This window comes from Callithrix jacchus, chromosome 5, assembly GCF_049354715.1.
Source record: "Callithrix jacchus isolate 240 chromosome 5, calJac240_pri, whole genome shotgun sequence".
NCBI classification, from domain to species: Eukaryota; Metazoa; Chordata; class Mammalia; order Primates; family Cebidae; genus Callithrix; species Callithrix jacchus.
This window is the reverse complement of record NC_133506.1, coordinates 91838270-91863120: the sequence shown is the minus strand read 5'-3', so window position 1 is coordinate 91863120 and position 24851 is coordinate 91838270. Positions and strand designations below refer to the sequence as shown.

The 24851-nt window shown below is 47.2% G+C and overlaps 1 protein-coding gene and 1 pseudogene across 2 annotated transcripts; both read right to left on the bottom strand.

Moving 5' to 3' along the window:
* Positions 1–1081: 1081 nt before the first annotated feature.
* On the bottom strand, positions 1082–19630 carry LOC144582818 (keratin, type I cuticular Ha7-like; annotated as a pseudogene). The gene is made up of 8 exons (XR_013536266.1): positions 19551–19630; positions 8357–8543; positions 8168–8220; positions 5726–5882; positions 5263–5424; positions 5089–5187; positions 4457–4691; positions 1082–3700 (listed from the first exon to the last, which is right to left on the bottom strand). The product of XR_013536266.1 is annotated as a keratin, type I cuticular Ha7-like (transcript).
* Positions 19631–20693: 1063 nt separating this feature from the next.
* Positions 20694–24780, bottom strand: LOC100395574 (keratin, type I cuticular Ha7). The gene is made up of 7 exons (XM_008997579.4): positions 24227–24780; positions 23952–24034; positions 22945–23101; positions 22438–22599; positions 22234–22359; positions 21509–21729; positions 20694–21134 (listed from the first exon to the last, which is right to left on the bottom strand). Exons 1-7 carry the CDS (start codon positions 24716–24718, stop codon positions 21020–21022), a joined length of 1356 nt encoding a protein of 451 aa, XP_008995827.3. The 5' UTR covers positions 24719–24780; the 3' UTR covers positions 20694–21019.
* Between the last annotated feature and the right edge of the window lie 71 nt (positions 24781–24851).

Here is a 24851-nt window from a genome sequence, read left to right as displayed (position 1 = left end):
CCTAGGATGCCCTTCCTGTAAAAACCATCCCAGCGTTTGAGAGTGGCCCCAATGTGAGGTTTTACCCACATCTTCCTTCAGCAAGGCCCTCGCAGTTGGGAACAGGGAAAGAGCAGGGAACAGGAATGAGAAGACTTGGGCTTGAGGGCGAGGAGCTGCCAAGAACTGCTGTGTGCGGAGGGGTCATTTCACCTTCTACACCTGTACTTCTCCCTCTGCGCAGTAGGGATTGTGATGCCTGCTCACCTCTCTCAAGGTTGTTTGGGGCCTCCAACTGGATACAACGCAAAGTATTTTAACAAGTACTTTGTAAATGGTGAAATGAATATCTATAGGGATTCTAGTTCTCTTCTTCTCTTTCTCAATAGACAAGGTGATTTTACAATGGCAGGAGGTGAACTGAGCTTCTTTGGCAACTCCCAGTTTATTAAAACTGCCAGGGTCTTCAAGCTTCAAGATCCTGTGAGATACTACAGAACGTTCGTTCCTTGTACATAAATTTCATTCCTCTGTGGTATACACTCTCAGAAACATTTCTTCTATCATAAACATTCTCATTTCCTTTAAGGAAAGGAATCAAAACAATGGGGTCATTATGATTCTGTCACCCTGTTGACAAAACCTACACTTGGCCTCTATAAAGCACAGTGGTTAAGAGCATAGTTGTTGAAGGCAGGCTGCTTGAATCTGAATCCTGCCTTCACCACCTAATAGCTGTGTGACCTCGGACATGTTACTTAACCTCCCTGAATCTTGGTTCCTTGTCTGCAAAATGAAGAAATAATAGCGTTGGCTTTCTAGGATTGCTGTAATGATTAAATGAGTTTACACATACAACTGTATCTATAAATTAGACCAGCTCCTGGTTCATAGTAAGAGCTGGATGAATATATGCTTCTATGACAATACTAATGATGATGAATGAAGCTATATGATATGTGATGATGATGATGATGATGATGATGATTCTGGTGATGGTAATGGTAATAATGAGCTGTGTGGTTTCCAGGGAAACTCTTTACACACATCAAACACATACGCATGCACATGCACACACACACACACACACACACAGATGGTCTCATCAAAGCTAATCTTTTAATTAGAAATGCTAGAGCATTGGATGTGAACTTAAGAAACACAGGTCAATCACCCTGGGCCCCATTGACTCACTTTACGTCACCAGCAGACTCTCTCAACCATTGAATGACTCACCTCCTCTCTCTCTCCCTTAAATGGGAAGGACGATGCTTGCCTACGCTGTCGTGGTGCAAGAATAAGCGGGTTTATTTTGTTAGACAGCTTTGAACTTGTTGGATGAAAGGAGCTATTTAAGTACAAAGGTGGAGGTGAGGGCGGCTGGGCTAGGTGCTAAATTAAGACTAATCGAGACCGCTCTTTACTGTTGAGACCTTCTCTTGGGTAGGTGCCCAAGAGGTGTGTCACCTGTGCCAAAACACTTTTACCACTTGAGAAAAAGAACAAAGCAGGCGAGGCTGTGGTAGCCTCTGACCCTTTCTGGGCTTCCTATGCTGGAAATACCAATGTCTCTCAGGCAAATCCATCCTGTATCTACATGAGCAGTGACCAACAAGTAGGACCCTGGGCTTGAGAGCAGTTGGAGGCAAAGCAACCAGATTATCACTTACGCTCCCTCCAGCCTTGGGGCTCGGGACTGTGGTCACTTCAGCACCACAGCTCTGTACCAAGAAAGGCTAGATTAAACCAGCATTAGCTGTACTTGTAAATTTTTCAGCAGACTACGGTGATTCAGAGAATTTACAGAACAGAAAGGGAAGGCAAAACCAGCTTCTAGAGTAGGTTTGGTGGTTCCACTTCAATGCCTGTGGTTTCACTGTTAAAGAAGACTTAGAAGCAGAGTTGGGGATGGTGGCCAGAAGACCTCCTACAGCCATCTCAACCAGCCCCATCAGTTCCCTAAGTGTCCCCTCAACATCCCCACCAGTGATTCTGAAGCCTCTGCTTGTCTCCAAGGACGGGGAACTCACTGCTTCTCTTCTCTGGCCAGCTGTGATTCTGAATTCTGGGCATGTGCTGATTCTCAGCCATGGGTACCAAAATATGGGTTTTTGATTCATGTTCTATTGTCTGCAAATTCCAAGCAGGACAGTTGCCAGTCCAGTGGGGGTTACTGGGGAGGTTGGATGGGTCAGCTTGTTTGGGCCCTTCTAGATTGATAGAAATAACCACCATTAAACATTTTCAGAGTTTTGCAATGTGAAAGAGAAAGGCTCCATCCTGATGGTATGAGGGATTCCTCACTGGATGACATACCAAGAGGGCAAGACCAGCCCTTTCTGTAGAGGGTCTGGCTAGTCAGGGGCTCACTCCTTAAATAAACCCCCCAACCCAGTGGTTCTCAAGTTTGAACCAACATCAGAATCACCTGCAAGTCACAATAAAACAGACTGCTGTTTCCGAAAGTCAGGGTGGTGTTCAAGAACGTGCATGTCTAGCGAGTTCTCAGGTGATGCCGGTGCTACCGGTTGGAGGACCATGCTTTAAGAACCAGTCTTCTAAACCTTCTCATGTCTAATTCATTTCCCCCTCAAAGCTTCCAAAGGACGGACTTTGGATCTGGTTCAAAGAGACTGGGTTTCAAGTCTTGACTCAGCCACCAGCTGAGAAAAATAACAGCTGCTGCTTCTTTGTAGGGCTGGTGTGGGGCCCGTGACAATGTCTGCAAAGCCCCAACCAGTGCCTTGCTCACAATAGGCATGTCATCCTAAAGCTCCATTTCAGCAACCTGCTCTGGAGCTTCGGTTGTCCAGAAATTGTCTGCAGATTTCAAGCCAGAGAGCTGCAGGACTCACCAGTGGGGCTTACTGGGGAGCTTGGATGGACCAGGTTGTTTGGGCCTTTCTAGACTGAGAGCAATCACCATCATTTAATATTTTCAGAGTTTTGCAGTGGTCTGTAGTGCTGCAGACCACTGACTTGAGCTCTTCCTTTGCACAAGGACCAGGTGGCTTATCCAGATAAAAAGGAAATTTTACTTAGTGTCTGTATTTTAAAAGCTCTGTCTATTAATCTGTCTCCAAATATGCTTGGTCAGGTCAAAGGTTGTGTATCTCTCCTCTGTGCCACTTTGCCGCAGTCCCATTTTTAACCCTGGTCTTCACTGGCTTTGCCATCTCCCAGAACCACTCTGGTGAGCCAGCCAAAACCCCCGTCTACAGGAGCAGGTGGCCCAAGGAGTTCCCAGCAAGGCTCTCCACATGGGATGGAGATGCTGAGGCCAGAATGTACTGGGCCCATTCTGCTGCAGAAGTGAAGTCTAATACCAAAATAAAAACAAGAGTCCCTGCCCCATCTCAGAGAGCTCAGGAGGCAACAGAAGAGAGAAAATGGATCACTCGAGACACCTTGAGAGTAGGAAACACAAATCCAGCCACAGGGACTGAGCTGCTAAACTCAAAAACCTATCCACAGAGTGGCACTGCCTCTCTTCAGTCTCCTGCCTGGCTGGCCAGGGAGGCAAAGCCCAGTTAGCAGGCCTGCAGAGTGGAGCCTAAGGGGCTGAAGACGCCTCCCCTTTCCCAGCACCTCAGGCTGAGGAGTGTGTCAGTATCCAGTTGATGAGCAGGGCCCATGGGTGGCCCAGGAGCAGAGAGCACAGGCTGTAGGGGCTGTACTGGGGTTGCTGAAGGCTGGGATCACGCACAGGTTGCAAGGAAATCTGCGTAGAGAAAAAAGGTGTTTGAAACATTGGCATGAGAAGTATGTGAGAGACAAAAGTGTATTAAAGACGCTTTAGAATTAAAGAGTGAAAAAGGACTTTAGATCTTAGAGGTCTCTCTAAGCCTGAAAGGGGCAATTATGTGCCCAGAGTCCACAGTGGAGCTCAGACCAGCACTCGGCATACCTGTGTGCAAGGCCAGGGTCACATCCCATGTGGAAAGAACACAGCAGACAGAAAGGCCAGAGGAGCAAGAACCACCCACATGTCAGCCACAACTCCACTTAAACACAGCCCCCAATAGTGTTCCTTAGTGCTTAGAGGGGTAGATCAGCCCTCTAACTCTTTTCACAGGGCTATTGTAGAACTAAAATGAAAGAGTATGCGCACATGCCCTTAGTAATACTTTAAAATGCTGTGAGCACAAAGATACTCGTTATTGGAATACTTCTTCTGGAGGGAATTTAGTGAAACCTAAATGCGCTGGGCACTCAGTATTTTAGCCCTCTGTGGGAGTGGCCAGCAATGGGGAGCACAGCATGGTCAGCAAAACAAATGCCAAGACCTGAAAACTCCTGCACACCCTCATCTACATCTAGGCAGGCATGAGCTCACCAAGTCTACTCGTAGCAAGTTTGTCTCCAAAGATGGCATCTGCAATGCCACCCCCAGCTGGCCTCCAGATCTCCTTTTAGGTTATTCCCAAGAGAAGTTCTCTTTGCCCAGTGTTGACATAGACAATAACAGGATACGTACTTGCAGTCCTCACTCTCCAGAAGGTTCCAGTATGTGGCAATCTCGTTCTCCAGCCGGGCCTTCACATCCAGCAGCACCTGGTACTCCTGGTTCTGCCGCTCCAGATCAGCCTGGATCTCGGACAGCTGCACCTCCACAGCTGCTCCTCCACAGTGCTGATGAGGCTCTGCATCTGGGCCAGCTCCATGCCGTAGTGGTCCCCGGCTTCACATAGAGCGTTCTGCAGACAGTCCTTCTGTGATATCAAAGAAAGGAGGAAGCAAGTTAAAAACCATGGATCTCTGCTTCCAACCTCTCAAGATCCTGACACCCCAAGACATGGCCAGGTCCAGAGAGCAATCTAACAGCCTTTAGCTGTCTTCAGCCAGAAGAACTAACACTGTGCTACTGATCTTCGTGGTAGACCTTGAAAGTCAGAGCCCTCTGTCCTGTGTTAATGTTGATTGACTCAGCATCCACATCTACAAGAAAGTGCTTCCAAAGGAGACGAAACCAAGGTTTAAGCTGAGTCTGTGGTTGGTATTTGAGGCCTGTACTGACCCCAGAGAACTGCTCATGGGTAGTGGGAGCCAAGCTGTGTCTCCCACATGTGCAGAGGGACTCAACAGTATGTGCTGAGCCTGAAACTCCACCTCCAGGTCGTTCCCCGAGCATCCCAGCTCCAGGATCTCCAACTGGCTGCACTGCAGCTCCTCGGAGCCGGACATAGCCTGCAGGCTGATGCCTTCAGACTGGAGCACAGAGAGGCATAGCCACCTCCCTGCCCAGATTGAAGCCAATCCCCAAAGCTCAGCAGTGCCCCTCACCTGGGCTTGGAACCACCGCTCCACATCCTGGTGGTTGGTCTCCACCATGGCCTTGTACTGACCTCGCATCTCCCCCAGCACCCTGCTCAGGTCAGTGGTGGGCTTGATGTCCAGCTTGATCCAGAGCTTATCTCCCAGCTGACCCCTCAGAGTGTGGGCTTTCTGTGGTCATCAGAGGAGTATGATGTCCTGTAGCCCCCACCACACACTGCCCTTCACCCAGACTCTCAACTCCCACTTCCCATCCTCCCCAGTGATTTCCCTGTGCTCCTCTGAAGATGAACTGCTGCCTGCACCAGCCCAGCAGCTTCCGGAGGCTGTGGATAAAAAGCAATCTCCCACCAAAAGCCAGAGCTCACCTGCAGAGCTTCACTCCCAAGCAGAAGGAAAACTATTTTTTCCCCTGAATGAGCCTGAATTCACCTCCAGAAAGTCTCAATGTATCACACCAAGGGCCATACACCTGCTCGTGGTTCTTCTTGAGGCAAAGTGGCTCTTCCTTCAGGGATTCCAGCTGGGCCTCCAGGTCACGCTTGGCGAGGGTGAGGTTGTCCAGCACCCTGTGCAGGCCACAGATGTAAGCCTCCACCAGCTGGTGCAGCCAGTGCTCTGTCTCGTACCTATAATAGGGAAGGTACAGGAGTTACAGTTAGAGAGCAGGAAGGGGCACCAGGACATGACTCCCAGCTCACAGCTGTAAGTCCGCTGGCCTGCCCTTTGCCATGTAATTGTGAGTTGGCTTTTCCTGTGTGGTGTGCTCAAAGCCCAGAAAGCAACAGGATGTTCTCCACTCAGTCAATACTAGGCACCTGAGATGAACCAAGTAGAGCAGCTGGTAGTGAGGATACTGTGATGGACACGCAGCCAGCACTTGCCTTTATAGGCAGATGGCCCAAAAAGGAGGTGGCAAAGTAACCAGGCATTTGCAATATGGTGCAATCACTACAGACCCCTCTCTACAACCCGCAGGCTCCCCTGCCTGGCCCCACATTACTCTTGGAGTAAACACCACATTGCCAGAGTGAGAGGAAAGAAATGGCTTTCTTTAGAAGAGTGAGACTTGCACAGTGCCCTGAAGAAAGACGATAAAACGCAGTGCCCCTTCCAGCACTGAAGGCAGACCCTTCTCAGGTGGAGTCAACACTCTGGTTTTCACATGTTTTCATTTTAGGCTATGGAGCATGATTTTTGCCATGAATTATCAGCACTCACAAATTAATCAAGCTGCAGCATAGAAACATATGAAGGCAATAGAGTCCCCCAGGAAATAGCCTCAAGAAAAGAAAATTTTGCACAAAATTTAAGGCCAAGTCCCAGCTCTGAGACTGTTGTCACATGGCTTCTGGAAGTTCACACCAGCACCCCAAGCCCACCTGTGGAGAAAATGCTATCCCTGCCACCTTCTTCACAAGTGTCTTACCAGGTGGATGATGCATTCTAGCACATGTTATAAACTGTTAATGCTAAACCGCTGGAGAGCAGATCGTTTTTCAAGATCTTGAGCTTAATGCCCTTTGTTCTCTTCTGCTGTAACTCTTGGGTTGGGGTCTGGGTCGATGACATCCTGATGCCACATGAGACAGAAGAAGCCAAAGTAGGTGTATGGCTCCTCCCCATACCCATCCGACCCCAACTCACTAGTCATCCCCAGCAACTTGGCACTGTCTATTTGCACAACCAGCCTATTGTTCTATGATTTGGTGCACAGAATCTGGGATAAGAAAGTAGGCTAGGTGAGTGATTTACTGATCTCAGAGACACTGATGGCCTTAGGTGAGAGGAAGTTTTCTAGGCTGAAGTTGAAACTACAACATCCCCCTAGACAGCACAAACTCCCAAACATGCAAAAGATGCTTTTGTGGTGTGGGAAAGAAGATGTGCAAGAGACTTCTTGGCAAAGGATGAAGGCATAGAGTCAAAGGGACCAGGAGACGGAAGACAGTAGCAAACTGAACATATAACAAAGACTTGCTTTCATTTTGCCAGATATGATGCTTAGCCCAATATAAATAAGAAGATCTGGCTAAGCACGGTGGCTCACGCCTACAATCCCAGGACTTTGGGAGGCTGAGGCAAGTGGATCACCTGAGGTCAGGAGTTCAAGACCAGTCTGGCCAGCATGGTGAAACCCCATCTCTACTAAAAATACAAAAATTAGCTGGGAGTTGTGGTACATACTTGAAATCCTAGCTACTCAGGAGGCTGAGGCACGAGAATCACTTCAACCAGGAGGCAGAGGTTGCAGTGAGCCAAGATCACACCACTGCACTCCATCCTGGGTGACAGAGCAAGACTCCATCTGAAAAAAAAAAAAAAAAGTCTGGAATCTAGACCACAAAACAGTGAACTGGCTATGAATGTTTTAGATAAAGTAGGATCCATTCTAAATAAATTCTTTCCTCTGGTTGTCCAACCTCCCCACAGGTCTTCTCTGAATCTAGTCAGGTTTCTGTGACCCCTATTTTAACATTCTTTGTCTTCCTGTCTCCAAAACTAAGAATCAGGCTCTTCAGAAGCTTCGACTGGATCATGAAAGGTGACAACAGATACCCATAAGAGGTTGATGCAGTTGTGTGGATAGACACTGCCTTGGCAAGGATGTTAGGAAATACTCCTTTTGTTCTGTTTACTGCAGCTTTCATAAACTCAGCACAGTTTTTGTATGGTTTTCATAAAATTAGCATGGTTTTTGTGACTACAATTTAGGGATTTCATGTGCTGAAGCTAAGTAAGCATGAACTCAGAATCCTGGAGAGATAAAGTCTACATCTCATCTTTACAAATTCCCATTCACCTTCACTCAAGAGATTCTCTTCCCACATTTAAAAAAAATCCACTGCTGACCCAGGGTCAGCCATCTTCTTCTGTAAAGGGTCAGATAATAAATATTTTAGGCTTTGCAGACCATACAGTCCCCATTACCACCACCGAACCGCTGCCACTGCAGCACAAAAGCAGCTGCAGACAACACACATGCATGAGCATGGCCACAAACCAATAAAACTTTATTTGCAAAGACAGGTGACAGGTCAGATTTGGCCAATGGGCAGTAAGTAGGTTCCTGAGCCCTGATCTGGTACGCTGCAAACCTTACCTTCTGCTGGAGCTCCTCAATGGTGCGGAAGTAGGGCTGGTAGTCCGGGCACACACTGGACTCGTGGCGCTTGCTCCTCTCGCGGAGTTTGGTCTCCAGCTCTGCGTTCTCCCACTCCAGCTGGTGCACCTTCTCCAGGTAGCTGGCCAGGCAGTCATTCAGGAACTGCCTGGTCTCCTTCTCGTGGCTATTCAGGGTGTTTTTGCCTCACAGATTCCGATGTTGCCAGGAACGTGGCAGTTCCCTGGGAAGGGACAAGCAGTGTGAAAGGTGGGGGGGGTGGGCAGACAGAGGCTGGGGCAGCCCAGGGGGGTCGACCCCATGTGGACTTGGTTGGCGTGTGCCACATTAGCCAAGTGGCACAGGGAGGCAGCCTTGACCTCTGAAACCTGCCCGCTGAGGAAGGAACTGCAATGGTCAGAAGTCACGGTGCTAATAGGTGAGATCCTGCTTTGCCCACAGTTGGGTGTGCTGGAAACCAAAATCTTCCTTCTCCCGTACACCTTATATAGGCCTTAGTGGGTGTTGGTGCAAGAAAACTGGCATTTTCCTCATTAATATTTATGTCAATTGTTATACAATCACTCTATTAGTCAGTGGGTTTTGTTTCCTATAAAGAGTTAATGAGCTCATGAAAGAGGCCCTAAGCTCTTGCTTCCCATCACTGCAGGGTCCTGGAAAACAAAAAACAGGGTCTTCTCCAAGCAGCACACTTTCTGTGGCTGTGAAATCTTTCCCCTCCTGTCAGCTTATGTCTATAAAATAATCAAGAACTAAAGACTCCTAAAATTCCCGGCAAGTTTCTCTCACTCCCAGATTCTTTTTCTACCTCTGAATGTTCCCATTGCAGCAAAACATAAAACATTAGTCAATCAGGTACACTGAGGAAAGGGGAAAATCATGATTTGTTTGTTTTGATAGATATTTGTAGAGTGCTCAGTGCAGGACAAACACACATCTAGGCTGTCTTGTAAGAAGGGGATTTTAGGTTTTAATAAGAAAGAAAAGAAAGGAAATAATCTTGATATTATGAAGATGGTAAAAGGAGGTAGTTTTTAAGAGAGCTGCAAAGATTTCAAGATGGAAGAGAGCTCACTGAGAGACCAGAAAAAGACTTCATGGAGTAGAGGATTTTCCAAATGTGTTTTGAATGATATTTTCCATAAAGGGTTGGGGAGTGAGTTTCTCTCATAGAAAACAAGATAAACAGAATCAAACATTTGGAAAATAGAAAATAGTCTAGTTGCGTTGGTGCTTATAATGGAGACATTATTCTCAAGCCTGAAAAGTTGCATTGAGACCAGGTTGTGAAAAGCCTTGAATGCCAGAACCATGGTCTTCAGGTAAAGGTGAGTGAAAGGTAAGGATCTACCCTGGAAGCTGACTTTCCTCAAGTATAAGGAAAAGTAAACAGCCAGGTTCCTTTTGAAGGAAAGTAACAGAAAAAAAGGTGGAAAGTTATTTTATAAAAATTATATTAGAAAACTGAAAATGAAACCTAAGTTCCAAATTGATCTTGGTGTTTGAAAACTAGCACACATTTCAATAATCCTTGGATTAAAGAAGGAATCAAATGAAAAATTTTTAAGTATTTTGAACTGAATTAAAAAGAAAATACAACCTATAAAACAGATGTTGGCAATTAAGGCTTTCTCTGTGCATATGAGAAACAGATAAGCAGTTTTGGAAGTGAGAAAAAGGCTTATAATAAACCTGGATGGTTTGCAATTTTCAGGAAATAAAATTATGTTTCTGTGTACTGGAGTCTACAGGCTAATTAAGGTGGGCAGTGATTAACACTTTATGGTGTCTGTTCTCAGGGCCACACCCTCCTTCTCAGGCATCTTCCCTTTCTATTGACCCTCATCACCCTTGTTTACAGAAGATACATACTCAAGAACTTTGATCTTTCATCTTTTGAAAGATTTTTGCATTTCTTTGAAATGCACCTACCCTGATTGTCCATTGCTTGGGAGACTCTAGAACAAAATTTAAATTTCCTTAATCTTCAGACACACTCAGAGCATCAGAAGCTTTATAACCTCCTCTATTTCTAAAACACATAAGCCAATGGCCAGTTGTTCAATAAACCCTGGAAAAGGGCAGCTAGCCAGCTTCTAGTCTATGCTAACGAAGATGCTACTTTGACCCCATTCCTAAGATGAATGAATTCACCACGAGGGCCCTTGAAGCAGCAAATGTGTGTTTCAGCCGGCCCTAAAACACAGCATCTCCAGGATGAAAGGGACTTCAAGGTCCTCTAGTCTAGTACCCATTTGCATCAAATCCCCTTTGATAACCTTCCTCCAGCTAGTCATCCAGTCCACCATTTTCTGGGAGAGCTCACACTACGCATCAGTTCCTATGGCTAACAAACAGCTTCCCAGGCTTTGTGCAAGACACTGGTATCCAGAAAATTACAGCGGCTAGCTCAGCCTTAAGGCACTCACATTAGAGAGAATTGTTAGAAAGTCTGTTAGTTGCATTTATGCAGAAGCAAATCTACCTTTGTGTTATTATAAAGAATTGTTAGAAAGTCTGTTAGTTGCGTTTATGCAGATGCAAATCTGCCTTTGTGTTACCTCTGCCTATAGCTTTCATTGGGTCATTCATTCATTCATTCATTCAACAAATATTTATTGAGTACCTACTCTGTGCCAGCCAGAAGCTGACCTAGAAGCTGGTAAGACATTAGCAAGTAAGTCAGAGAGCTGGCACTTAAGTTCATTTACTCTCCAGTTCTACCCATGGTGTCCCATACAGGATACATCTAATCATTCTGCCACAGGGCAGATCCTCAGCTCTTTGTGGCAGATGTGAGATTTCTCACTCCTGGCTCTGCATTCAGCATAGTTCTAAGTCCCCTTGCCATCCCAGGAATATTCCTCTGGACATGCTCCATGTTATAACAGTTTCTATCACTCTTAAGTGGGAGCTCTAAAGTGGAATTTCTGATGAGTTTAGATTAAAAGGCTGCCCAGTAGATGACCAGTAAAACTTCTTGTCCAGGACTTTTGTGTAAACCATGCTGGTGCCACTGGCTGTTCAACCATGACAACCACCCAGCCACCAACTCATCCCATATACAGTCAATGAGATCCATAGGGACTCTTCTCTGTAACTCTATACAGACAGGGGTGATATTCTCCAAGGCAGGGTTTACCTTGTCCTGGTGACTTACTCCCAATATCTAATATTCCTGACTCATGTTATACCAAAGCCTTTCTCAAGGGGATGGGGACGCAGAGATGAAAAGGAGAAATTTCCACACTCAAAAATCTGACAGCAGAAACAGAGGTCATGTAACTCATGGAGGGAGAGGTGACTAGGCCTTAGAGAGAGAGGGGGGCCACCAAAGAGACTTTGTCTGAAACTTAAGATTGGGAAGACTTGGATGGGCAGGAAAGAGGGGAGACAGTTTTCCAGAAAAAAAGGATGGGCACGGTGTCTCACATCTGTAATCCCAGCACTTTGGGAGGCTGAGGAGGGCGGATCACAAGGTCAAGAGATCGAGGCCATCCTGGCCAACATGGTAAAGCCTGTCTCTACTAAAAATACAAATATTAGCTGGGCATGGTGGCAGACGCCTGTAGTCCCAGCTACTCTGGAGACTGAAGCAGGAGGATCACTTGAACCCGGGAGGCAGAGGTTGCAAGGAGCCTAGATTGCACCACTGCACTCCAGCCTGGGTGACAGAGTGAGACTCGGTCTCAAAAAAAACAAAGAAGAGGAAGAACACAAGAAAACACTCAGAAGCAGAAATGGGCTCAAGAGTACTACTACTTTTGAAATAGTAGTACTGGGTACTACTTTAGAAATACAAATACACAGCCAGCAGCAGACCTGTTCCAAGTACCGGACCCCCAAAAAATGAGTTTGAATGGCACGAAAACATCAACCCAAAGACCCAAATTGCATTTCCAAAGCCTATAAAACTGACCTTTGAACTCCTCTATGCTAAAAACATTGTCTGCTTCTATCTTCATAACATCTCCACTAGCAGTTGTCAAACTTCAACCAGCCTCAGAATCACTCAGTGGACTTGCAGAAATGCAGATTTCCAGGCCCTGCGCCACAGTTTCTAACATAGGCCACCTGCGGTCAGGCCAGGGAGTCTGCATTTCTAACAAGTACCCACACGACACTGATGCTGCTGGTCTGGGGACCACCCTTGGAAGATGGAACCACTGCTCCATAGCAAGAGACAAGCTTTGTGGTGACTGCATCCCATGTAAATGAAGCACCAGGTCACAAAGCAGTATTTGATGAACTCAAAAGGAGGAAGTGTTTGGATTACTGCACTTCAGATCGCTGAGCATGCAGTTTTCAACACAATAAGCAAGCTCTGTTCGTTTTCCTCGTTCGCTCTTCTTTGCTGAGGTTTGCTTTAGGAGGATATCTAAGATGAAGGAGTGAGGAGAGAAGAAGGAAAACATCACACTGTGTTGCTTATGCCTGTGGAGAAGAGGCCAGTCTGTGTGAAAAACAATGTTTGTAGAGGACAGATAAAGGTCACGCGAAGTAATATTTATTGACATCTATTATGTTCTGGGAATCAAGTTGGGCACTTGGTACACAATACTTTAATTCTCTCTCACACATGCACACAAATCTATATACCCAAATTAGATAGACACCTACTATGTGTCACCTACAATGTTATTATTGGATTACCTACTATGTGCCACCAAGTATTATACCACGTGCTTCCCATATAGTCATGTCTTTTCATCCTTATAGCCACACTACAAAGCAGTTACAAGTATCCCACTGTAGAGGAAAGAAAACAAAGCTCAGAGCAGTTAGGGAAGTGGTCTGAGCTCGCAAAGTTGGAATGGAAGTATGGGCCTTGAACTGTCAGCCCCGGTCTGCCTGACCCTGAAGCCCACGTTCTTTCTGCTCTGCTGGGTGACCTAGAAAGGGCCAGGTAGTGGAGTCTGGACCAAGCACCAGGCCGAGACTCTTAGCCACCAGCTGTCCAGCTGGATTTATTCAACAAATACGTATGAAGTTCCTGCTCTGGGCCACACACTCACCTAAAAAGCTAGAAACAGAACAGAGTCCTCTGGAGGTTTTTGAGCAGATGAGAGAGAATCAAAGGAGAAATTTTAGAAAGTTAATCCAGAGCTTGTCAACCTAAAATAATCAAAAGGCTCAGGATCCTGTTAAAAGAGTTTTTTCAAGCATGGCATGTGAGAGCGGTCTGCTGGAGACACGTGAACACGGAAGAATGGAATCTGCACTCCCAGTGCGGGGGTGGGGGGGAATGAAGATCATTTATAGAGGCAAAAATAGAGGTGCTGAACAGAATTACGTTTTCCATGCTGAACAGGATTACAACGTTTTCCATACAAAGGCTAATGTACAGATACAAGATTTGATTGGCTGCTATTGATTACACTCTCAGGGGGTTGCTTAACATTCTAATGTAAAGCAGTAGCCCTCACAAGGGCCTCCTTCTCCACTGTCATTTACTCCAGGTTTGAATATAGACCAGGGAGTCTGATTACTATGTAATATGTCAACACACAAGCCAGGAAGCAATAGTCCTTGCAAGAGAGAAGAAAAACAGCTATATGGCATGACCCAGTTTCCAAGGCTTAACTTTTCACTGTGGCATAATAAATTTAGAAAGCCCTGACATTTCATTTTCTTTTTTTTTTTTTTTTTTTTAACGTGGAGTCTTGCTTTGTCACCCTGGCTGGAGTGTAGTGGCGCGATCTCGGCTCACTGCAACTTCCGCCTCCTGGTTCAAGCAATTCTCCTGCCTCAGCCTCCAGAGTAGCTGGGATTACAGGCATGTGCCACCACGCTTGGCTAATTTTGTATTTTTAGTAGAGATGGGATTTTACCACGTTGGTCAGGCTGGTCTCAAACTCCAGACCTCAGGCGATCCACCTGCCTCGGCCTCCCAAAATGCTGGAATTACAGGCGTAAGCCACAGTGCCAGCCTAATTTTCTTTTTACATGCCCAGTGTGCACCCTGGACTGGGGACACCCAATCTCTATTTCCTATGCTCTCTAGCATGTAATACAGTGTCTGATACATAATATTTGCTCAATAAATAGAACACGAAAGAGTGAAGGGCTGGTGGTATGTGTAGAATGAACTTGACACAGAAGAGACAGGGCAGGAGGAGGCTCTTACAAGAATCCAGGCAGCAGGTGATGGAAGCCAGAACCAGCCACCAGCAGTGCTGATGTTAAAGAAGGCACAGAGGACAGAGATGCTGCGGAAGGTCTCTACAAGACAGGGCGACTTACTGTATGTGGGGTCGAAGGAGGAAGAGAAACCAAAAGTGACCCCGAGGTCATCCCCAAGTTCCTAGGACAATCGTGTGCTTCCAGGGAGCTGGAAAGTCAGAGGAAAGAGACGGCTGGAGCGGGAGAAGCTGCATTCAGGTTTGGAGAGGGTGAGTGTGAAATGTAGCTACCTGGGACTGGCCACTGGGGGGTTAGAGACAAGGCCTGGGGCCAGGACAGAGCAGCCTGGGTCATAGAGAAACCCTTCTCCTCAGATGCTAAACCTGGCAGTCAGGTAAAGCAAGTAGTCTTAGCCCAGGGCGCATGCCTGAACAGGAATAGTGATTCTAACTGGAAGTCTGTGTATCCCCCTCAACCCACAGAGGGGAGATGATGTTTGGAATCTCTAAAACAGGTGGCAGCTATTTTGGTTAGAGGAACTGTTATTTGAAAGCAAGCATAACCTGTATTCAAAAGGAGCTGTCTTTTAGTCACGATACTAGTTTGGTATGTACATTTTTTAAAACTGAAGCAGTGAGAAGGCAAAGTATCTTTATATTCATTAATTGGGAAGGCATGGTTCTGAAACACTGAATTAGGAAGAAAAAAGATAAATTAAAAATGGTTCACCAAGCTGAGCTCATGAAGACTGTAAGTGGCCATGAGAACAGATGAAACTGATTTTGTTGTTGGTCAGGAAGACAAAGAGAAGATGCTGGGAGGAAGCAGAGGAGGGGGAGCACACACCATCAGCCTTGGGTATCACAAATCATAGTCTACAAAAAAAAAAGCTATCCAAATAAAAAATGCTCCTGTTCAGGGAAGTCCAGAAATTCACTTTGATCTTCTTGGCTTCCCAGTGTAGACAGTGATGGGAGCACTGATGGTCCAGAGCACACTCAGGGACTGCCGTGTCCACCCCAGCGACCTGCATCTGTTTGCCCTTTCTCCTTTCCACTTTGTTGGGATTTGTGAGAAATGGCATTTGGCATCAACAATACGTAAGTGCAGGGGCCTCATGAGGCCCAACTGGTGTTAGTTACCACATGAAGGCTGGGAAGAAATATCACACATCAGCCCGCAGGCAATGCAGAATTGGTGAACTGAAGACGGATAGGCTCAGCACTAGGTGGCTCAGAACCAGATGAGAGAGAAAAAGACTTGGGGGAAGGAAAATAAGAGACACCTGGTTGCAATTATTGTGGCCAAAGCAAAGCCTGCTGTGCCATATTCAGGGCCATATCGTTTCAGTCGGCGACAGTGTGTGAGGCAGAGAGGCCAGAGAGGCATAGAATGTGCAGGCAGGAGAATCGCTTGAAGGAAAGATATCTGGGATTTGGTACCAGAGGGAGCCCGACTCTCAGGCTGGGATAACCTAGGTGAGTAAAACCCCAGGGTCCAAGGTCCTGACCAGGCTATTACCCACCTGCCAGCCTCCAGCCATCATTTTCTGTGCACCTGAGTGGCACCTCCTGCCACACCTAGCCATGGGAACTCACAGGTAGAGCTTGTTAAGGGTGTGACCTGGCCAAGAAAGGTGGGGACAGGCCATATCTCCACAACCCTGTCACATGAAGGGTCAGGGAGGGTCATGGCCACTTCTTAAAACATGACTCTTGTGGGTTCCCTGTTAGAAAAGCCCACAAGAGCCCAACAAACAGTCTTGTCCTCTGACAACCCAAATAATGCTTTTTTGGGTTCAGTTAGGCTATTTGGAATGAGAAACAGGACTAATGGCAACAGAAGGTGGCTTTTTTTTTTCTTTTTTTTTTTTTTTTTTTTTTTTTTTTTTTTAATTTTTTATTGGATTATAGGTTTTGGGGTACATGAGCAGAGCATGCAAGACAGTTGCGTAGGTACACACGTGGCAGTGTGCTTTGCTTTTCTTCTCCCCTTCACCCACATTTGGCATTTCTCCCCAGGCTATCCCTCCCCACCTCCCCCTCCCACTGGCCCTCCCCTTTTCCCCCCAATAGACCCCAGTGTTTAGTACTCCCCTTTCTGTGTCCATGTGTTCTCATTTTTCATCACCCACCTATGAGTGAGAATATGTGGTGTTTCATTTTCTGTTCTTGTGTCAGTTTGCTGAGGATGATGTTCTCCAGCATTTTAGGTTTTGGGGTACATGTGCAGAACATGCAAGACAGTTGCATAGGTACACACATGGCAGTGTGTTTTGCTTCCTTTCTCCCCTTCACCCACATTTAGCATTTCTCCCCAGGCTATCCCTCCCCAGCTCCCCCTCCCGCTGGCCCTCCCCTTTTCCCCCCAACAGACCCCAGTGTTTACTACTCCCTTCCCTGTGTCCATATGTTCTCATTTTTCATCACCCGCCTATGAGTGAGAATATGCGGTATTTTATTTTCTGTTCTTGTGTCAGTCTGCTGAGAATGATGTTCTCCAGATTCGTTCATGTCCCTACAAACGACACAAACTCATCATTTCTGATTGCTGCATAATATTCCATGGTGTATATGTGCCACATTTTCCCAATCCAGTCTATCATCAATGGGCATTTGGGTTGATTCCAGGACTTTGCTATTGTAATCAGTGCTGCAATGAATATTCGTGTGCATGTGTCCTTGTAGTAGAACGATTTATAGTCCTTTGGATATATACCCAGTAATGGGATTGCTGGGTCAAATGGAATTTCTATTTCTAAGGCCTTGAGGAATCGCCACACTGTCTTCCACAATGGTTGAACTAATTTACACTCCCACCAACAGTGTAAAAGTGTTCCTTTTTCTCCACATCCTCTCCAGCATCTGCTGTCTCCAGATTTTTTAATGATCGCCATTCTAACTGGCATGAGATGGTATCTCAATGTGGTTTTGATTTGCATCTCTCTGATGACCAGTGACGATGAGCATTTTTTCATATGATTGTTGGCCTCATATATGTCTTCTTTCGTAAAGTGTCTGTTCATATCCTTTTCCCAATTTTGAATGGGCTTGTTTGTTTTTTTCCTGTAAATCTTTTTGAGTTCTTTGTAAATTCTGGATATCAGCCCTTTGTCAGATGGGTAAACTGCAAAAATTTTTTCCCATTCTGTTGGTTGCCGATCCACTCTAGTGACTGTTTCTTTTGCTGTGCAGAAGCTGTGGAGTTTGATTAGGTCCCATTTGTCTATTTTGGCTTTTGTTGCCAATGCTTTTGGTGTTTTGTTCATGAAGTCCTTGCCTACTCCTATGTCCTGAATGGTTTTGCCTAGATTTCCTTCTAGGGTTTTTATGGTGCCAGGTCTTATGTTGAAGTCTTTAATCCGTCTGGAGTTAATTTTAGTGTAAGGTGTCAGGAAAGGGTCCAGTTTCTGCTTTCTGCACATGGCTAGCCAGTTTTCCCAACATCATTTGTTAAACAGGGAATCCTTTCCCCATTGCTTGTTTTTGTCAGGTTTATCAAAGATTGTATGGTTGTAGATATGTTGTGTTGCCTCCGATGCCTCTGTTTTGTTCCATTGGTCTATATCTCTGTTTTGGTACCAGTACCATCCTGTTTTGATTACTGTAGCCTTGTAGTATAGTTTGAAAACCGGTAGTGTGATGCCCCCCACTGTGTTCTTTTTGCTTAGAATTGACTTGGCTATGCAGGCTCTCTTTTGGTTCCATATGAAGTTCATGGTGGTTTTTTCCAGTTCTGTGAAGAAAGTCAGTGGTAGCTTGATGGGAAGAAAGTCAGTGGTAGCTTGATGGGGATAGCATTGAGTCTGTAAATTACATTGGGCAGTATAGCCATTTTCACGATATTAATTCTTCCTAACCATGAACATGTAATGTTTTTTCATCTGTTTGTGTCCTCTCTTATTTCGTTGAGCAGTGGTTTGTAGTTTTCCTTGAAGAGGTCTTTTACATTCCTTGTGAGTTGTATTCCTAGGTATTTTATTGTTTTTGTAGCAATTGTGAATGGCAGTTCGTTCTTGATTTGGCTTTCTTTAAGTCTGTTATTAGTGTAGAGGAATGCTTGTAATTTTTGCACATTGATTTTATATCCTGAGACTTTGCTGAAGTTGCTTATCAGTTTCAGGAGTTTTTGGGCTGAGGCAATGGGGTCTTATAGGTATACTATCATGTCGTCTGCAAATAGAGACAATTTGGCTTCCACCTTTCCTATTTGAATACCCTTTATTTCTTTTTCTTGCCTGATTGCTCTGGCTAGAACTTCCAGTACTATATTGAATAGGAGTGGTGAGAGAGGGCATCCTTGTCTAGTGCCGGATTTCAAAGGGAATGCTTCCAATTTTTGCCCATTCAGTATGATATTGGCTGTTGGTTTGTCATAAATAGCTTTTATTACTTTGGGAACAAGCGGCGCATTTTTTTATATATGTATATATTTTATTGTGTTTTAGGTTTTGGGGTACATGTGGAGAACATTCAGCATTGCTGCATAGGTACATACATGGCAATGTGGTTTGCTGCCTTTCTCCCCATCACCTATATCTGGCATTTCTCCCCCACGTTATCCCTCCCCAACTCCCCACCCCTGGCTTTCCCTCCCCTAGTTCTCCCCCCACAGACCCCAGTGTGTGATGCTCCCCTCCCTGTGTCCATGTGTTCTCATTGTTCAGCACCCACCTATGAGTGAGAACATGCGGTGTTTGATTTTCTGTTCTTGGGTCAGTTGAGAATGATGGTTTCCAGGTTCATCCATGTCCCTACAAAGGACACAAACTCATTTTTTGTGGCTGCATAGTATTCCATGGTGTATGTGTGCCACATTTTCCCCGTCCAATCTATCATCGATGGGCATTTGGGTTGGTTCCAAGTCTTTGCTGTTGTAAACAGTGCTGCAATGAACAGTCGTGTGCATGTGACCTTATAATAGAATGATTTATAATCCTTTGGAAGGTGGCTTTTATTACTGCGTACACATGAACAAGGAGTATGGCCAAACTTCCCAGCCACCAGCCTAGAAATCTAGGGCCCCGGTGCTGAATGGGTTCTTCTACTACCTCTTCAGCTCCTTTTTCTCTCTGGGAGGAAGAGACTGTACCTGCTGGTTCCCAGGGAGCCCCAATAAACCGACATCCATTGAGTACCTTCTAGATGCCAGGAGCATCAGTGGTTGCATCTCTCAACCACAGTGAGAGGGAAATATAACTATCCTACTTCCACAAACAAGGAATAGGCCTCAAGAGACTGCAGCAACCTGGCCAACCTCTCTCAACGAGGTGGGTTTAAATGCCACTTCAGAGTCGCCAGGGTGGGATTTGAACCCAAGTTTGCCTGACCCTAGAGAAGATCTACCTCCACCACACTATATTACCATGAGGAAGGACCAGTTGTGTGTTGCTCTTGGCACCAGGGCACACGAACAAGTGGAGACCCAAGGGTTTCTTTCTTCTGGACCCCGTTGGTGTGTGCCGTAAACTGACTAGCATAGCATGGGAGGCAGAAGCCTCTCCGGGCTGCTCCTCCACTTTCTCAGAACTGCCTCTGGCTGTGAACTACCTTGGCCTGTGCCAGAGTCACATCCTAGGGGCAGGCAGGGACTTGGAGTGCTCTGATGGTAGCGGCAGCCCTCACAGCCAGCACCTCTGAGGAAGCCACAGAGTAGACAGCAGACACATCAGTGGCAGCATCTCTCTAGAGAAAACTACAGCCTGGAAGTGAACCAGGACGAAGACCCCTGGTCTCCAGTGCCAAATCTGGGCCTCTACATTTGGGAGAGTGGGTGGGAATTCCATGCCTCTGTGAAAGGAGCCAACTTGAGTGAGAGGAAAAATTTGGCAACTTGGCCCAGGCAATTCTCAACATGACCTCCCTTCGATGAGATTAGAATGCTAAGTGATGTGATTTTGCTCTTGGACAAAATACCAAGAGGCTGAAGATGCCAAAAGCATGGTAGGGGCATGTTAGCACTGAGCTGTGAAAGAATGCAAACTTGGCAACTGGCATCACTTCCTTGGACTAGTCTACAGGGATCCCTGGGCAAGGTGAGTACACATGCAATGTCAGGAAAGGGCCTTTATCCAGAGGCCCCAGAACACCCCAGGGAGCTCCTGGAGGCAAGACGTCAGGACCAGTGAGGACACGGGACCAGACGACCAGGACTCTCTGACACCTCACAACAGCCAACACCGGGGGGATAGCACTTGATACAGGAAGGAGGTTTATTGACCATTTAATGCAGGGAGCCCGGTTACATTTTAGGAGATTCTGAAACACTGGTACAGAGCCAACCGAAGAGACAATGGGAAAAATAATCGCCTTCATGGCAGGTAATTACGACATTTCAGCAACAACAAGAAATACAGCTTAGAGGCATAGACAGGGAGCCACTGCTTGGAAGTGACTGCTACCCATTGGTGTAGGCAAAATGCCTCAGTGAGTCCAGTCTTTCTGGAAGGAAGACTGAGCAAGGTGAAGGCACTCCTGACCCCAGTGCAACCAGCCTCAACCTGCACAGGAACTCGGGCCTTCAGAGACATCTCCCTGTGCTGGCTCCATGGCCAGAGGGAGGTACACAGGTGATGGGGCCACAGCTTGGACAAGAAGTACAGGAGGCAGGCGTGGAGCAGGGATTGCAGGGTAATCTGCAGGGAGAGAGAGAAGAAGAGTCACGTGAAAAAGACACCTCAGTGATTGACAGACAGGGGTAAGACCAGGGTGAAGGCCGGGCCTGCCACCAACAAGGCACACAGACCAGAGAATTTATACCAACAGTTCTCTCATCTGTCTTTCCACATCCAGGAGACCTGGGGGAAGGCTTGGCTTAGGGACCTGGCTATTCTTTAGGAAACATTTTCTCAATAATTCAGCCTGTACAGACCAGGAGAGGTTAATGAGTCACCGAGCAAGAAAGCACAGGAAGGCTTGTGTGTTAAGATCATATCTTCTGCAAGCACTTCCATTGTTTCTAAGGAATCACCTGACCGTCAGGCTTAGGAATTGCCCAGATCACACATACTTGCAGTCCTCGCTTTCTAGAAGGTTCCGGTACGTGGCAATCTCGTTCTCCAGCCGGGCCTTCACGTCCAGCAGCACCTGATACTCCTGGTTCTGCCGCTCCAGGTCAGCCCGGATTTCAGACAGCTGCTCCTCCACGTTGCTGATGAGGCTCTGCATCTGGGCCAGCTCCGTGCCGTAGCGGTCCTCGGCTTCACACAGGGAGTTCTGCAGACAGTCCTTCTGTAGTGGGAAATTGTGAGGTAAGAGATCCTGGTACCCCAAAACTCAGCAGTGAAAAGTATATCCAAACTCACCAGACATGGGGCAAATTCCAGTATGTCACAGGACATTCTCAGAGCTCTGGAGAGGTCACTGTCGATTGGACCATGACTTCACACACACACACACACACACACACACACACACACACACACGAAAATCTAACTTTAGGAACTGTCATGTTCATCCCTGTATCCCCAGTGCTTGACAAAAAGCGGCCACCTAGTGAAATCTTGTGACATGAGTGCCTGAACTTCTGCACTGTGTTGTCAAGCAGGTGGACTTGACTTTTTGAAAAAACCATTTCCCTGGATCACTCTGAACTTGACAGAAAGATGTCTCCATCGGGTATAAAGGAACCCAGATCTCGACTTAACATTGAAGGAACTGATTTGTGAGACTTTAAGAGATGCTACTACCAGGACATGTGGCGTTTGCAGTGCAGTGAGGGTGAAGGACACGTACCAAGGTGTGCTGGGCTTGGCGCTCCACCTCCAGAGCGTTCACCGTGCATCTCAGCTCCAGGATCTCCGACTGGCAGCACTGAATTTCCTCGGAGCAGGACATGGCCTGCAGGCTGATGCCTTCAGACTGGAGCACAGAGAGGCACAGTCACCTCCCTGCCCAGATGGAGGCCAGATGTCCCCCGGCTCTGTACCACCTGCTCACCTGGGCTTGGAACCACTGCTCCGCATCCTGGCGGTTGGTCTCCACCATGGCCTCGTACTGAGCCCGCATCTCCCCCAGCACCCTGCTCAGGTCAATGGTGGGCTCAATGTCCAGCTCGATCCGGATCTTGTCCCCTAGCTGACTCCTCAGAGTCTTTACTTCCTGCAGAAAGGAGGAAGGCACAGACAGTTTGTGTGAGGAGAGGGCCTTTGATGAAGCAGACAGCACCAGGACCCCACCCCTGGCAAGCAGTAGGAGGGGAGCCTCATACACAAGCAAATGGGAAAGTCTTGCCCAGAGTGCAGTCGGGAGAGCCCACCTGGACGCCTTCCTTGTGCCCAAGGCAAGTCTGCACCTTCCACAGAGGCCCTCTGAACCCTCAGACCCACCTCAGCCCTGCATGCCGATGCCAGCTGAGCCCAGGCTCTGCTCTGAGAGCCCCAGGGCCAGGGAGCTCCCCTATCTGCTCAGCGCCCTCCCCGGGTATCTGCGCGGCCAGGGCTGTACCTGCTCATGGTTGCTCTTGAGAGAGAGCTGCTCCTCCTTCAGGGACTCCTGCTGGGCCTCCAGGTCGGCCTTGGCCAGGGTCGCATCATCCAGGAGCTTCTGCATTCCACACATGTCCGCCTCCACCAGCTGACGCAGGGAGCGCTCACTCTCCAGCCTTCCATCACAGGAGGTGCAGGGTCAACAAGAATTCCCCCAAGAGCCCCTCTCAGCTGCCCTGGGTTCCCACCTCCCACACAACCTTGGATCCTCATTTGTTCATGTGGGCAACATATACTATGCTCAACCCTGTAGCTACAGAGTTTGCAGTCAGGACATTATGCGCATTGACCAGATGGAAGACTGAGGCTCAGAACAATTTGTGGGTTGTTCAGAATTCTACGCCCAGTTAATACTAAATGCATTGACTCATCCTAAGTGTTCTGACTTCAGATGCAGCATTTATTCGGCCATGAAAGGAGTCACTTGGCCAGAAAAAAGAATGACCAAAAAATAAGCCTCTTGACCTTCAGTTTACTGCTTTACCTCTTGAGTTCATTATTTCCCATTGTTTTCCTGCCCTTTGCATTTATTCAAGCACAACTCTTGCTACCAGGGAGCATCAATGACAATTCTTCCAACTAATGGATTTGGCCAAGAGTCAGTGAGACTAGCAACAACCTATGATTTGACAGTTTATTTTGATGATGACTCCATTTGACTTCTGGTTGAAAAGCCAAATCCTCTTATCTTCTAGATACGGGGGGAAATGACATAGGTTCTAACCAATCTAGACTATGCCCGTCTTTTCCTTTTAATGCTTGATTCTCTTTCCTCCTACATAATGACCATTTCTAGCAATAGGCTAATTTAAGGTTTGGAGAGAAAGGAAGTGGACATTTATTCATTCCTTTGTTCATCTAGTCAAAAACTGTTTTTGAACACCTACAATATACGCTGGGTGTCGGGACAGGCCCTTGGAAATACAGCAGAAGAGAGGTCACTCTGGTCTCCTCCGCCGGACTTACTTGATCCTAAAGTCATCGGCAGCCAGCTTGGCATTGTCGATTTGTACAATCAGCCTGGTGTTCTCAGCCTTGCTGCACAGGATCTGAGGAAAACAGGAAGATGGCTCACACACAAAGCATCGTACCTTAGGCTCCCACTCCACGTGTGGTGTCTATGCTCATGTCCAAGAGAAGCCAAGAACCCAAAGCTCCCTGAGCCTGACATGGATTCCTCCTGCCATGAGAAGCCGTCTGGCTTCTCAGACCCAGCACGCCCAGGCGTTCCCACACCTCACCTTCTGCTGGAGCTCCTCGATGGTGCGGAAGTAGGACTGGTAGTCGGGGCACACGGTGGACTCGTGGCACTTGCTCCTCTCACGGAGTTGGCTCTCCAGCTCTGCATTGTCCCGCTCCAGCTGTCGCACCTTCTCCAGGTAGTTGGCCAGGCGGTCATTCAGGAACTGCATGGTCTCCTTCTCATGGCCATTCAGGGTGTTTTCGCCATAGGCCCCACAGATTCCGATGTTGCCAGGAATGTGGCAGGTCCCTGGCAAGGGACAAGCAGTGTGGCAAGTGGGGGGCAGACAGAGACTGGGGCGGCCCAGGGGAGTCGACCCCACACGGACTCGATTGGCATGTGCCACATTGGCCAAGAGGCACATGGAGGCAGCCTTGGCCTCTGCCCCGGGCTGGCACCCAATGTCAATGGGAGAGACGGAGGCATTTCTTGCTCCAGGAGCCATGGTGCAGCCCAGAAGGCAGGAGGAGCTGCTGTAGGAGGAGGTCATGGTGTTGGGCTGAGGTTGCACAGGAGCTTCAGATCAGCTGGAAAGGCCAAGTCACTAAGTCTGAAGCCTCTTCTCCTCCTGGCCCTTTTATACCCCATCCCGGGTGGGTGTTGGCTCCAATGCTTTGACCTCC